Source organism: Phragmites australis, chromosome 18, assembly GCF_958298935.1.
Source record: "Phragmites australis chromosome 18, lpPhrAust1.1, whole genome shotgun sequence".
NCBI lineage: Eukaryota > Viridiplantae > Streptophyta > Magnoliopsida > Poales > Poaceae > Phragmites > Phragmites australis.
The window spans coordinates 17,432,779-17,447,728 of record NC_084938.1 but is presented as its reverse complement, the minus strand read 5'-3'; the positions used below and the strand labels follow the sequence as shown (position 1 = coordinate 17,447,728).

Genomic DNA, 14,950 nt, shown 5'->3' with positions numbered 1-14,950 from the left:
ATTTTGGATGTCGTATTTGTCAGCTTAGTGGAGTATTTGGTTAGTTGGGATGTTAGAAAACATGACATCTTGCAGCGCGAGATTGCTATGTTTTCAAAATGGTACCAAAAGGGCCATATATCGGAAAAGCCGGTATCCCCGCGAAAACTACTTTCAATAAAAGCAGGGTCAATGCCTTTGGTCTAAACAAAAAGGATATGAAATTTCGCAGACAAGTATGGACAGTTCAACACTACCAAATTGTTCCAGTAAACAAACAGAAGATTCGGGCGGATAGTCCAGGAATCTGTTACAATATATTCTCCAACGTTTGCATCATCCGTACAATATCAACCATGAGATTTGGGGGAGGGGGTACTGATTCTTTCTTTCCATACATGTTGTAGCAATATTAGTACCGAATGATCCATTACATCCCAGTCAAGTAAATAATACCTCATCTACAAGACCCATAGATACTTCTCCGCAGGGTTAATCTCAAGCTTGATGTGTTGGTTGGTTGATCACAAGAATATTGGAGCCATAACCAATGTGATTGTCGCGAGCATCTTAATAAGAACATGGAGCGAAGGGCCCGCCGTGTCTTTGAATGGGTCTCCAACCCTGCAGGACAACACATACTCTCAAAAGTGTATCCCATACGTTAGATCGCATTGATCATTCAGAATAAGAAATAATGCCAGGCCCCATAATGGGAACTATTTCTCTATCAAAAAACATTTCTATTTACGATGTGTCGATCAACAGTGGAAACTCAGCTTAACAATCTAGCACTAAAATGTATAGATCAATAGGATATCGAAAGCAGCATTATATTATAACTTAGAAACTTACGTATCGCCAGTAACCGCAGCCTTGTGAGCCTCGCTGCCTTTGCCACCAAGAACACCAGTTTCAATGTACTTCTTAGCATTATCCCAGGCACCTCCAGCAGTGTTCAAGAAGAGTGCCATGAGAATACCAGCAACTGTCGCAAACATAAGCATTGATGCTACAACTTTAGCTCCAAGAAGAGGCTGGCCAGTGGAGTGACCCAAAATCCGAAAGATAACGCCTGCAAACCATGAAAATCAAATAAGAAAAGCGTGGACACAAACAAGAATGCCACAATACCACAAATATAGCCTATAAACTCACCAACGGCCATGGGTGATATAATTGCTAAAGCCCCAGGTCTTATCATTTCTCTCAAGGATGCAGATGCCACAATTGCAACACAACGTCCATAATCAGGCTTCTCTTTGTAGTCCTGGATGGTATTACCTTACAAGTTAACAGTCAATTTTTCCAAGCATAAAAGCACTGAAGAACTTCATGGTAATCATGTACTCACCATAATACCAGGTCTCTCGATAAATTGTCTCCTGACCTCATTAACAACTTCCTGTGCAGTTTTGCCAACTGCTGAACAAGCCCATGCACTAAACAGAAATATAAGCATCGAACCTAGCAAACCACCAACAAAAATCTCTGGGACTGCTATGTCAACCTGCAACCATTGTGTAGGACAATTGCAATGAGCACATGACCTCAGTATTCTGCATGGCGTGGTAATGCATACTGCATACCTCTTTGAATGGCAATTGAGCAAAAGCAGATACTTCATCCATATATGCACTGAACAGGAGGAAGGAAGCCAGTGCTGCTGACCCTATGGCAAATCCCTTTGTAGTAGCTTTTGTTGTATTGCCCACGGCATCGAGAACATCTGTGATTTCCCTGACACTTTCAGGCTGCACCAGTGCTCGAAAAATTATTAATGACAATACAGATAGTCAAAGCCCACATATAAACATGAGACAAAAGGTAAACTTGCTAAGTTTATCTTATTGACCATTATGGGAAGAAATCAGTACATAATGCTTTGAAACCATAAAAAAGTGAAAGTATTAAAACAATATTAATAGAGATTGTTTCGTAGGACCTATAGCAAAGGTTTGAACTTTGAAATTACCTATGCGCACAAAGCAAGATGTGAGTGTAAATACCTGCTGACTCATCTCCACAATACCACCAGCATTGTCAGCTATAGGACCAAACATGTCCATAGTGAGAACATACCCTGCTGTGCTAAGCATCCCCATTGTAGCTACAGCTGTCCCAAAAAGACCACCAGTTGGGTTGCCAGATTCATCTACCAAGCCAGAGGTCTGCCCCAGCCAAAACGCTGATATAATGGCTACACTTATCACAAGAACTGGTAGGGCTGTTGATTCCATTCCCAAACTTACTCCAGCAATAATATTAGTTCCGTGTCCTGTTGAACTTGAAAGAGCTAGAAGGCAGACTGGCTCATGTTTATAATCTGTGTAGTACTTGGAAATCCAAACAAAGGCATATGCTGTTATGATCCCCACCAAGCCGCACAATGCAAAATTCAGCCACGCAGAAGGTGCTTGTTCAGTGTACAGAAGCCAACGAGTAGACTGGAAAATTAACACAGGTCAATAATCACAAAGCAACTTCAGGAAAAAAAGAGGTACAGCTTTTACTGGGTCTAATAGGATAACACATGACATCACAAACACAGCCAGTGCTCAATGTGTGTGGGAGGCAAATAAAGTACTAAACAAAAAATAATAAACTACGTTGACTGACAGAGTTATAGCAAACCTTAACGAGAGTTGTTCACAGTTTACAATATTTTTATATATTAGTTCAAATATGTTTCGATTACATCCTATGGTTCTGGATTTAGTCATAACTGCCAGACTGATGTTCAGATCTTCTCCCCTTTTTTGGATAATTTCTGGCATCTCTTTTTACCGAGAGCATCTAACCATATAATGTTTCTAAAATTCATTCAAAATTTCTCCTTATATACCATAATAATGGGAACAGTACATGAAAGATTCAACAAACTATGCTGTAGACTAATTTTGCATGTTGCAATTCCAAAGCAATTTCTGAGCCCAGCCCTTGGGAACAAATGGATTAATGGAGTAATGTCATAACAGTATAACACTACGACATGCCATAAGACAACACAATCAAACAATAAAATTATTTACCAAAACAAGACTTACCACTCCAAATGTAAGAATAGCAAGCATAATAGTGACAGAATAGCCTTTCTGCATAATTGCCATAGGATCTTCAATAGGGGAAATCAATCCAGAGTCACGTGTTCCTCGGATTGAGAGTATTCCAACTGATGACACCACTAGATCAAAAGAATGGACAACCAGAGGAAACAGGATAAAGCCAGATGGATCTGCATCAGCATACAATGCTGATTATAGACTAGACCAAATCATTTAAAGGTGTGGTATATGTACAAAAAAAAAAGGCAGTTATCAATTCTATTCCAAACAAAGTACAGTCCATGCATAGCGCCATCCAAAGATTAATTTCATACATAACTAGATTAATGGGGAACTTATCATATCAAGAATACTAGCAACCACTAGTGGGTTGTGACCAGTGTTCGTTGGGGGAGGGGGTATAACTAGAAATTCCATCCAGACATATTGGACGGCAAACAAAAGAGACTTGAGACTTGCCCTCAATTTTGCAGCGTTGTGCCATTGTTCCTCCAAGTATCATTGCACTGATAATTTCTGCTGCTATGCTCTCAAAAAGATCAGCGCCTCTGGCAGCACAATCTCCAACATTATCGCCAACCTGAGTAACTTTCTTTTGTTACGCAACCAAATATAAAAGCATATATAGTAGAGAAACATGAAATATTGGATAACTAGAAACAGGTAAGTGGTTGTTGTAGAGGAAAGCAAATCTTGTACTGAATACAACAGCACAGACAACAAATTAATTCAGAATTATACCAAGCCTTGGGAAACAAGTAAGTCTAGCACATATAGCGGTATAGTACATAGCCATTCGTTGAGTTACAGAATGAAAAGAATTAACATAAGACTAACCCTGATAAAGCTAGAAGCACATCAATACTGATTTTCATCACTAACACCTAGGTATATATGAACAAAATCTGAGCTATCTTCAATAAAAAATATGAAGAAAAAAAGGTACTCAAAATTTTACTGAAGAATCATCAATACCAAGTCAGCAATGACAGCAGGATTACGAGGGTCATCTTCTGGTATTCCCTGCTCAACTTTTCCAACCAGATCAGCTCCAACATCAGCAGCTTTAGTGTATATTCCACCACCCAACTGGGCAAAAAGGGCAACAAAGGAGGCACCGAAACCATATCCCACAAGGAGAAGAGGCACTACACAGAACAATATGAATCAGCAACAGGATAAGGTTCCGTTTGCATAAAAAAATTATAGTAATTCCAAGTTTGCAACTACAAGCACATAACTGCTGGACAGGATTGGATTGTAACCTGGAGTGATTTCAGGACCCTATAGGAAAATTATATGTAACCCAACAAACTCTACAAGAACTGGTAAGAGTTATACATCCTTTGGACATGAACTTGCTCTGCAGTGGCACTTCTACTTATAACTGAGAACCCATTCAATGGATCTTGCAGCTCTGATGATGGGGCGTATGAGTATATGACCATGTTTTGCAGATCCACTCCAAATAGAGATATCACATTCTAAGCATGATCAATTAAATAATAGAATGTTCCTCACCTTGGTACCAAGCTAAAACCAATTTCAGCGCATGAGATATCAGAAATGCACGATTTCTGTTCGGGAAAGTCAATCTCAACAATTCAAGCAAGCATGTCAATTCTAAAATTGTTGTAACTAAAGCATGGAGCATGAAAAGTAAATGCATCAAGGGGTTAGCATGATCAATATAAAAAAGTAGTGTTGGGGCTGGAACTACTCACTTTCACCTTCAGTCCATTTAGAACCTAAACTTTTCGAAAGAGCCTCAAACTTTCATTATTGGTTCCATTTTAGTCCTAAAAATAGTTAATTAAATTTAGTAAGTCTGTTAGCATAGCCCAACTCTCAGTAATATACATGGTTTGTCCATGGCCATGGATGAAAGTTGGGAACGGCCTCTGAAAAGTGAAAAGTGGAGCCTTAGTAGACCGCAACTTAAAGTTCGAGAAGCAAAATAGTACTTCACCCCTACTTGCATTACAGAAATAAAATGGTTGTTTATCACTATTTTTTCAAGAAAAAATTGACAGTACCAGTTTAACAATATATAACCTTGCACACAAGGCCATATAGCATGATCGACAATCAGATCATAGCTACATCTGACACCAGTTTTGAATATCAGGTGTACAAGAAACTTACAGTCGGTAACCATCATTGAACCAGGTGAATCTACTCCAAGCCAAACATAAAATGTTGCGTAGAGTATTGCCACACCAAATACAGCCATGCAAACAACCACAATGGCTGAGAAACCACCAGCACGGACAGCAATCTGTTTTGAGGAATTAGTCATGACTTGAAACTCTATCGTAGAAGGAGAAATAAATGAAAGTAAATCAAGGATAAAAAACGAAACCTGCAATGCTTCCCTTGCAGAGCGCCGAGCCGCACTTGACACTCTAACATTTGCACGTACAGAGACCCACATCCCAACAAAACCAGCTATTCCAGAACATAAAGCTCCAAGGAGAAAAGAAGCAACTGTAATATATGCAGATGTTGCCCTGTGTAGTCATGAGATTCATGAGATGTCAAAATATTGGTACGACTAAGGTTTCAGATAATAGTGGAAAATCACCTTCCTAAGCCAGATGCCTCCTGCTGTGGGGTGGTAGTGCGAAAGAGATAAATGCCAAGGATGATAAAGGCCAGAATAAAAGCCATTTTAGAAATAGTTCCATATTGTGTCCTAAAAAACCCTTCAGCACCATCTCTTATGGCATCAGATATCTGAACAAGAGAAGGCACTGACTCAATAATGTATATAGCACTAATCTGACAGGTCAAGAACCAATGATGCTAGCACAACTTAAAAACAATAAAAAAATATAGGAAACAACAAAAGTGGCAACATGGATGTGAGTAATAACACTAATCCATATCAAATTTATAGGTTCAAATGAAATTGATTACATAGCAAAATTCACTTATCGGCAACATCAATAAGTCAATAATATATCACCATACTCTAAAAGAAAAATAGCATATATCATAAAATCCGTGTTGCTTCATTGGTGCCAAAATGCAAATAAAACTAGTAACATAAAGCCAATGCACAACAGATCAGCTAAGATTACCAAGTTCAACTTCTCTATAGGAAGTTTAGATGCACCACAGGTGAAGATGCTTGCCAGAAGTCCAAGCCCCAAATGTGCTTATTTGCTGATTATTTTGGTCTGTTAGAAAAAGCATGAGCTGATACTTCGTATGGCTCACTTATTGTGCCATCTTATATTACTACTTGAGCTACTTTACAATAACCCCCTAAAAACTAAAAAATGATCTCATGCTAGATTGTTTAATGTGCCTAATTAGGTTGCATCCAGTCATGTGGATCCCTCTCAGCATCGAGCATCCACACATTGCCCCCCAGGCCCCAGATAAATGTCATTCTAAACACCATTCTGCAACCCACACCAAGAGATAGAAGGATGACCTGAAGTGGGCAGCCAAAAGCCCAAAACATTAAAAAATGTTACATCGAGGATATAACATAGCTTATCAACATAATAATAGAAAACTAAACAATTAAATCTTAAATCTGCAGAATAAACAGGCACAACTCTAGAGTTCCAGGTTGAGTGGTTAATTGCATAAAGCAAAATATGGATGGCAAGTCAGCAACAGTGGCATATACTATACATAGCGCTTTGCAGACATAGTTAAACAGCATATGGCAAGAAGTGAAGCATTTAAGGTATAGAAAATGAAAGCAACGGTACATTCTCAGTGAGCTTAACATAAACATTTGTTGTACCTCAGACATTTCTGGAGGTCCTTCATCCTTAGCAAGAACCCACTTTGCAAGGTAGAAAGAGAAGAATAAACTGAGAGTACATATACAGAACACGAAGACCACAATTGGCGATGTACTGGCGCCCACATAGAGAACACCACTGAAGACCAAAAGAAAAAGAATAATCAAAGCACGGGGATTTATCCTCATCAACCTGCGGAAGACCTGTAGTAACCAATATAGGGATTGGATGAGACAAGAAAAAAAAAGCTCAACAGTTGCTCATGCCATGTTAAACAATTTATGCCGATCAATTAGCAGAAATGTACACTTCAAGAAATTTTTGTTTCTCGAAATCTGTGAATTGCAAAATCTCTAGTACTTGAAAAATACATAATTATTCCCGCACCCTCATGTGTCCTGCCTCCACGTCCTACCCTCCCCACATTCTGCCCTAGCTCCTAGGCCACGCATGCGCTTACACCCGCCCTCCTCCACCAAATTACTCATCCCAACTCGTCGCTCCCCTCCGCCGCCTCCCGATCTCCAAACCCTTCGCCACTCCGCGCCACCCACCCCGGCCTCCACGCCCTTCTCGTGCCTCGCCTCCGTGTCGTCCTCCGGCCTCTCCGCCACGCCGCCGCACACTTCCCCCTCCGCCACTGCCTCCCGTACCATCCCCATCCACGCCAGATCCAGCCTTGCGCTCTTCGACCTCCCCACCCCAGCTACGTTGCCTACCGAGATGCGAGCCCCACCGCCTCCACGCCACCTCCCATTGACCTCCCCTTACATCGAGCTCCAATCCAGCGGGACCAAATCCAGCAGCGCCACCAATGGAGTCCTCAACAACAACGCCAAGATCTCCAAGCAAGATTCGCTCTTGGGCAAGGTGGAAGACAGTGGCGGCGACGGGGAGCACGACAAGCTGCCGCTCCTCAGCGACGCCCCCGTCGGACCGCCCGAGGGTTCCAGCGTGCTCACGGTGGTGTTCAACCTCGCGACCTCCATCATCAGGGCCAGCATTATGGCACTCCCGACCACCATGAAGGTGCTCGGCGTCGCTGTCGGGCTCGTCTCGATCCTGGTCATGGGATTCCTGTCCGAGATCACCATCGAGCTACTGGTGAAGTTCACGGCATACTGTCGCGCGCTGTCGACCGGCACAGGGCGCTCGGCCGACCGGTGAGTCCTGGCGCAGATGTGCGTCATCATCAAATGCCAAGGTGCTTGTCATGTACCTGATCATGACGAACGTCTACATCTGCCATTTTAATGTACAGCGGATCTACAACGAGCTTAAGGAGAAAACACCCCAAAATATGTACAAGATTGGGAGGATCAGCATAGTGCTATGTGTTGTGGTGTATGCCCTGACCGCCATCTCAGAAGCAAGGTATGTGTGAAATTTTCTGTATTAAACTCTTTGTTTATGCTCGTGCTAGATTGGGAGGATCAGCATAGTGCTATGTGTTGTGGTGTAGTCCCTGACCGCCATCTCAGAAGCAAGGTATGTGTGAAATTTTCTGTATTAAACTCTTAGTTTATGCTCGTGCTGGATTTGCCTGATCTATTTGTGTTATGTTAATTTTGACAGTGAAAAGGCCGACTCAGCAATGGGCCGCATGGACACACCAAGAGGAGAATTTTTTCAACACACTGCAGCAAGTAGGAAAAGTAAGCGACATACGTTCTGGATGGAATGCTCTGTTGTTATTTGCAAATTTGTTGGTGCATACTAATCGATAGATGGGTAATTCCATGTCCTTTTTTGACAGAACTTTGAGAAGATTACGCACCAGGTGCAGAGTAAAAATAAGGATCAGGTACTTAATTTCCACCAAGATGTTCTTATGATATTGAGCATGATGTTTTTAATGATTTGGGAACTTCAAGGTGAAAAGGTTACGTGTTAGACTGAATTACTTGCCAAAAAAAAATGAATTAACTGGATACAAACGGTCCTGAAGGGCTCTCATGTTCATGATGATTAGAGTTGAACGGACATATTTTATGATGAGGATCCAGAAGTGACTGACATTTTGGTGTTAGAAAATTATATTTCTAAACGTGGAACAAGCATCCATAGCATGTACATATGATTAATTGATTACAGTAACTAGGAAGCCATTCTTTCTGATGTTGCTACGACGGCAGAAGGGCTGCAGGAGGGAGCTTCAACTGAACATTCCTATGAGGATGAGGTCCTTTCCCTTGCAGCCGGTCATTCTTATTCACTTGTAGCTGATGTCACTTCTTTGTTTACCTTCCTTTCAAGCTTGTGTGGCTGACGGACAGGTCAAATCCTAGATCATGAATCACCCAGCTATGTTGCTAGGTTTCATTTAGGCCTAGCATATTTTTGCTCTTTGGGTTTTCTTTCTATTGTCCTGTCCATTGTTATTAAGTCGAACGATTAGTCGCGACTAATCGTCGATTAATCGACAAGTCGGTACCTGTGCTCGACTAGAGGACCTCAACTCGACTTGGAGGGCTAGTCGAGCGACCAGTCGACTGGGCGGCGACTTGCGGCGACTAGGCGGCGACTGGCTGCGACTGGAGATCGATTGGGCTATCCTTGGCCCATTTTTTCAGCCCACATTTGTTGCTACCAGCCCACCAGTCCAATTCAGAAATTATAACCCTAAGCAGCTAAACCGTCACAGCAATGCTTACGTTAATCTGCAATTCTGTATTCTGCTGCGTGTTGTGATGCTGTCCTAAACTCCTATTCTCCTAATGGTTATCTTTATCTGCTGTCTAAAAGTCTTGCAATTATTGTTATATTGTGACCTGTGAGGCCTGCAAATACACGGTCCAAAGTCCAAACTCCAGACTCCAGAGTCCACCTCCAAACTAGTTGACAAGTCGACAAGTCAACCCTATGGCGACTCGACTCGACTTTACGACTTGATAACTATGGTCCTGTCTTTCATTTAGGCCTACCATCATAGCGCCTTCAATTGTGAATAGAAAGGCACATGCTTCACGTAGGACACTGCACCTAGGACATCTTGAGGCGTTTTTGCACGTTGCTTGAGGCATTTCGTTAAACCCCTTTTGCGTGATGCTTGTTGCTCGAGTTTGAGGTGTGCGCATTTTGGACAACACTGGGGGCAGGATTCATAGTGACAGTTGCCAAAAAAGACTATACTACAAATGTTTATTTTTCTCTTACGACATCACATGACTAGCTTAATTTATAAAAGATAACTTCCATTGTATATGAACATAATAATGTATAAATTATGCAATCCTTTTCATGCAATACAGGTCAGACATTACTATCATCGTCTTGTTCGACGCATGAAGGAACTTTTGGGTCCTGGGTTCTCACTTGATGCAAAAAAACTCAAAGGATACCATTGCTACTATGCTCCGCTAGTAATTGAGTAAATATTATGATGCCCAACTTATCTGATAAAATGTACTTCAGCCTTGGTTTTATTATAAAGCAGAGTAGCAAAATGATAGCAGCTACTTTGCAATGTTTTTGAGCTACCTTTCTGACATATTCTGTTACTAGGACTTTAATACCTTGTCTTTTTTATTACAAATCACATGGTATATTTTGCGTACTGCAGACTATTGCTAATTGGCTATAATACCTGAAGTCTAGGACTGTGGGTCATTATAGTGTTGTTATGTAGTAGACACCTTGTCAATGTAGCATCTCCTAAAGGAACATTTTTCAAGCGGATGACAGAAACAAATTCTAACAAGTCAGGAGCAACTAAAAGGGACCTCTCTGCCACAAGAACTGTGAAACAAAAAAGGAGGCCAGGTGACCACATCTTTTCTTTTCTTTTGATATGGCTTAACCTTACTCATCTTCCATCATATGGCTGGTGTTTCTTTAGTTGTTGATGCAGCTAAAGAGCTCGAGAGCAACACAATTGACCCAAGCTTATTATGTAATGTTGATGCAAGACCTTTTACTTCATCATCAAACAACTTTTCTATAGTTGATGGTGTTTCACAAGTTTAATTGTTGCAAATCCATGTGCTCAAGACATGGTTAGTGTGCAAAGTACAATTGTCTCATGTTGTATATGGGTTTCTGTTGCAACGCACGGGCACATAACTAGTATCCATAAAGCATACAGGTAGCTTAGAAAACTTAACATAAATCATTGCATGTTTTGATGGAAAAAGACAGGATTCAAGCATGCCAACCTATGTTGCACAAAGTACTTCAGCACAACTAATTAAAACCCATTAAGGTTTCAAGAAAAATGAATATAGATTGTTACAAATGTCAATATTTTGAGTTAATTAACTATTGTTTGGATATGAGCAAAGAAAGGATAACTTTTTTTGGTTACTGTATGGATGAATTTCTAAAGAGTAAATATAAAGGTAAGACAGAGAAAAATGGGTAAGTTTATTTGGTTTCTATATGCTGAATCGTTGTTTGGTATACACTTTGATAACTCTTGATTGGCATATACATCAAGAAAATTTGATTGCATACAAAATAATAAATTAATAGTGAGACTATATAAACAAATATGGACTATTCAGACAACACAATGAACGACAAACGCCATGCAATTGCATATGCTAGCACACAAGAAACTGATACAAACATAATGATAGTAAGACGCATGAAAATATGAATGGAAGCTAAACTAATACTCTTCATAGCAGCCACAAAGTTCATTCATGTATCTAAAAGGTGGAGAAAGCTTAGCGACAGGTCATACCAACGGTATAGATGACTTTTTACTTCGTACTGTAGAAAACTTTCTTGGTCTTTCCAGATACGACCTTCCGTTTTCCATGTCTTCTTCCATCATGATGGAATAAGAGTTGACCCTCCTTGCTACCGGAAAAGGAACGAACTCCCCACCCTGGGGTAGGTCGCTCCCTGATCCCTGGTGCTGAATTTTGAATAGTCTATGTCAGACACCTATCACAAGCAGCAAGACCTAAAAGTCAAGCACATCCAGATTTTCTTCAGCCTCAGCCACCTTCTCTTTAATTGAGAAGGACCTTTTCCGTCAAAGTCTACAAGATGATTTACCATGAAGCTTCAAGTAGTGAACGTTCTAAAGAAGAATGATAAACAAGCACGAGGTACAATTGAGGCCTAAAACATGAACTCCTACTATAATGAAATAAAGTACAGATGCAGAGTACAGAGGCTCCTTCTATGTGAACAGTTCAAAAAATAAACTCTTCAATGGACACACTAGCAAGAAAGAATTTCAACTTATAGCAAGTATTTGAGATTTTGAGGACTACATATATGTACATGTAACAATCTGTTACTCTAAAGCAGCTGGAAGTGCTGCTTCCCAATTGGGCCACATTGCCTGGAAGTCATTTGTCATTGGATAGGCATTCTGGATAGGCATTCTGATTTGGCTTGAACGATTCGGTTGCTTGGCTACGTCCAGACTCTTCTAGTTGTTTTATACTCCTGTGTTTCATACACATGCACTATACAGCCCAGATTCATGAGTAGATACAGAGAGAAAAAGCATGGATCAAAATATATAACGTAGACATAAGAAAATTTTATTAATTTTTATTCACAAATAAAAATAAATTGGTCCTATAAAAATGGATAAATCAAAGGCAATAATAGACCAGATCTAAAGAGAATCCAGATTTTTATTGACGCAGATCTAGGCTGTTCCGGCAGAGGAACCTCCTTGCTAGTTACAACAAGATCTGAATGTTTTGCTGCTGGTTATCCTGGACCTAAGGGTCCTTGTGTAGGTTTGTACTGCAAGGCTCAATGTGGAAGTAGGGTTTATACGAGTGATCTGTGTGATATAGGATTTCAAGCAGGATTTCGGGGTTTGCATTTGAAATGGTACTCACGTTTTTAATGTGCCATATTATTTAAAGGAAAAACTATTTGGCTAGCAGGCAATTAGGATGTCACATTTACTTGCAAGAAGCACAACTGCCACCTTTAAACTGATCGAAGGAAAAAAGAACAATCGCCAAGCAATCAGAAAACTAACTTGCCAAAAAGCTCTACCAAGTAGTAACGGATTAGGACTTCAACAACCAAGGTCAATAGGATTTTTCGCTCTATGTCTTTAGTCAAGAGACTTTATTCGATATTTCAATTGAATATGAAAATCCGAGCCTGATGTAGCAAATACAATGAACACACTATTGGGTCAAAAACAGCACAGCGCGCGCGACATACACTACACAACCACAACTATCAACTGCCGCAGCTCGGAATGCAAGCCAAGTCGAATCATAGAAGTTATCATAGCTAATTAAATTTTACTTCCAGCCATGACCTAATGTAATCACACAACATACTCAAACAAGCCAGTCTAATCACACATTGGCAATTCAGATCATACACAATCAGAAACAACTTAGATGATTCTCATTCCATCCATCATATACTAATTAGCTAAAGTATTCTCTGCAGTTCAATGAGGAGGAGCTAGAAATCAATCTGCCTAACTTTTAACATGTAACATTACCAATTACCATAGTAGAGGAAGGACCTAGGAGGTGGAAGTAGGAGTATACCTGGCGCTTGGTAAGTCGGCAGAGGATGGCACGGGTCTTCTTAGGGCAGGATGTCGAGGGGGAGCAGCAGCTTCTTCTTCTTGTACAGCTTCAGCAGTGCGGCCTTCTGCTTCTACGAGATCACAGTACAGATCAGTACATCAATGCTTACATCTAAGTGAAGTCACTGCTTGCAAGACACAGTAACATTACATCCGGAGACGCCGGTCACAAAATCGCCGGCGAGGCAAGCAACCTCCGGAAGCGCACCAGTACAAGAACAAATAAGAGAAATCTACGCAAGGGCCGTGCAGAATGTCTAAAACCCCATCTACATCGGCAGGCCATGACAAGCTAAATTAAATCACTGACTGATTAATCAAGACGTGAAGAGCATCTAGTTGGAGGACAGGAGCGAGTCCAAAGTCGATCTCGCAGCATGGGCGCTTCCTTCGTGAGCACGAAGCTCTCCGCCCCGTCACGCGCCAACTAGCTGAAGTCCATCTGCCCATCTCAGCCAGAGGGACCGCCGCCGCAGACGCCGACGACGTCTCGGAGCCGCAGCGAGCCCTCGGAGGAGCAGTTACTGGACCCTGCCGCGGGCGCGTTGATGGATCTGGGAGGAGGAGGAGGAGAAGCCGGCACACACCTGGAGCAGCAGCCGACGCCGAATCCGATCGCGGTAGAGAGACGGCGGCGCCGACGCCGGAGAGGATGGGCGCACCGGCTTGCCGCAACCAAGCGAACCACGGAGATCTGCGAGGCGGTGGGTTCTCCCAGACAGAGAGGCGGTAGTTCGGCGAGGATGAGCGACGCGAGAGAAGAGAGTGGAGTCCCCTTCCAGTTTGGGCTGGGGGACTCTTTCCCCGTGGATCGGTGCTTTGCGGCCCAGACCAGGATCATTTCCCATAGTGTACAGCCCACTAGGTCCAAAAAACATTTGTCTCTCTTTTTCCTTTTGTCTTTTCACTAGCTTGCGTTGCAGCGGGAGCCCAGGCCGCTCACGAGGCGTGTGCAGACCGATGGGCCCATGTGATAGGGGGTGGGGCTCAACGTGGGCAACGAAGGTTAGGAGCATGTGAGTGAACGGAGCGGTGACCTAGGCGGGAGCGATGCAGAAGAATGGTGGTGAGATGTACAAATAAGCGGCGAAGGAGGAATGTCAGCCAAGCGTAAATCACTGCAGTTGGACAGTGAGTTTGATAAGATTGGAGGATTTTCTTGACTGCAGGTCTCTATCGGAAAGGAAATTGACGACACGTACGGTGCAGTAGAGGAGGAATGTCAGTCATGCACAGATCGCCATGACTAGATGGAGAGTTGGATCGGATTGGAGATGCCCTGACTACAGGTCTCGATCGGCAAGGAAACCGAGATATGATTTGGGGAGAGTAATTTGGTGGAGGAGGACGGGTGGAAGCGCAGGGGTGGCCTAGGAGCGAGGGCAGAACATGGGGGAGGAGGGCAGGACATAGAGGCAAAACACAGGAGGGTACGGGAACCACTATATATTTTTTAAGAGACTAGAATATTGTCGGCACGTAGCAGCGGGTTGCTTGAATGATGTTTATTTGCCAATAAAAACTTGTGGACTATCATAGTTTTAGAACTTACGAGTCAATTTCGAGTAAAAGACGGATATAGTATCGATAATATTTACGTGTCAGCTAGAAAT

The 14,950-nt window shown here is 42.0% G+C and overlaps 1 protein-coding gene across 5 annotated transcripts; it reads right to left on the bottom strand.

Annotated features, from left to right (window-relative positions):
• Window positions 1–274: 274 nt before the first annotated feature.
• On the bottom strand, window positions 275–14,109 carry LOC133898377 (pyrophosphate-energized membrane proton pump 3). Of its 5 annotated transcripts, XM_062339053.1 has the most exons (16): window positions 13,925–14,108; window positions 13,297–13,408; window positions 11,493–11,796; window positions 6,808–7,011; window positions 5,629–5,780; window positions 5,407–5,554; window positions 5,190–5,322; window positions 4,020–4,192; window positions 3,504–3,624; window positions 3,027–3,214; window positions 1,989–2,426; window positions 1,569–1,733; window positions 1,334–1,489; window positions 1,138–1,249; window positions 835–1,054; window positions 275–603 (listed from the first exon to the last, which is right to left on the bottom strand). In XM_062339053.1, the coding sequence occupies exons 3-16, from the start codon at window positions 11,583–11,585 to the stop codon at window positions 504–506; spliced, it is 2,403 nt and encodes an 800-aa protein (XP_062195037.1). In that variant the 5' UTR covers window positions 11,586–11,796; window positions 13,297–13,408; window positions 13,925–14,108; the 3' UTR covers window positions 275–503. The 5 variants fall into 5 exon arrangements, with proteins under 5 accessions (XP_062195037.1, XP_062195034.1, XP_062195036.1 ...); XM_062339050.1 differs by having other exon boundaries at window positions 5,190–5,554; window positions 13,925–14,109; XM_062339052.1 differs by having other exon boundaries at window positions 5,190–5,554; window positions 11,493–11,698; window positions 13,925–14,109.
• Between the last annotated feature and the right edge of the window lie 841 nt (window positions 14,110–14,950).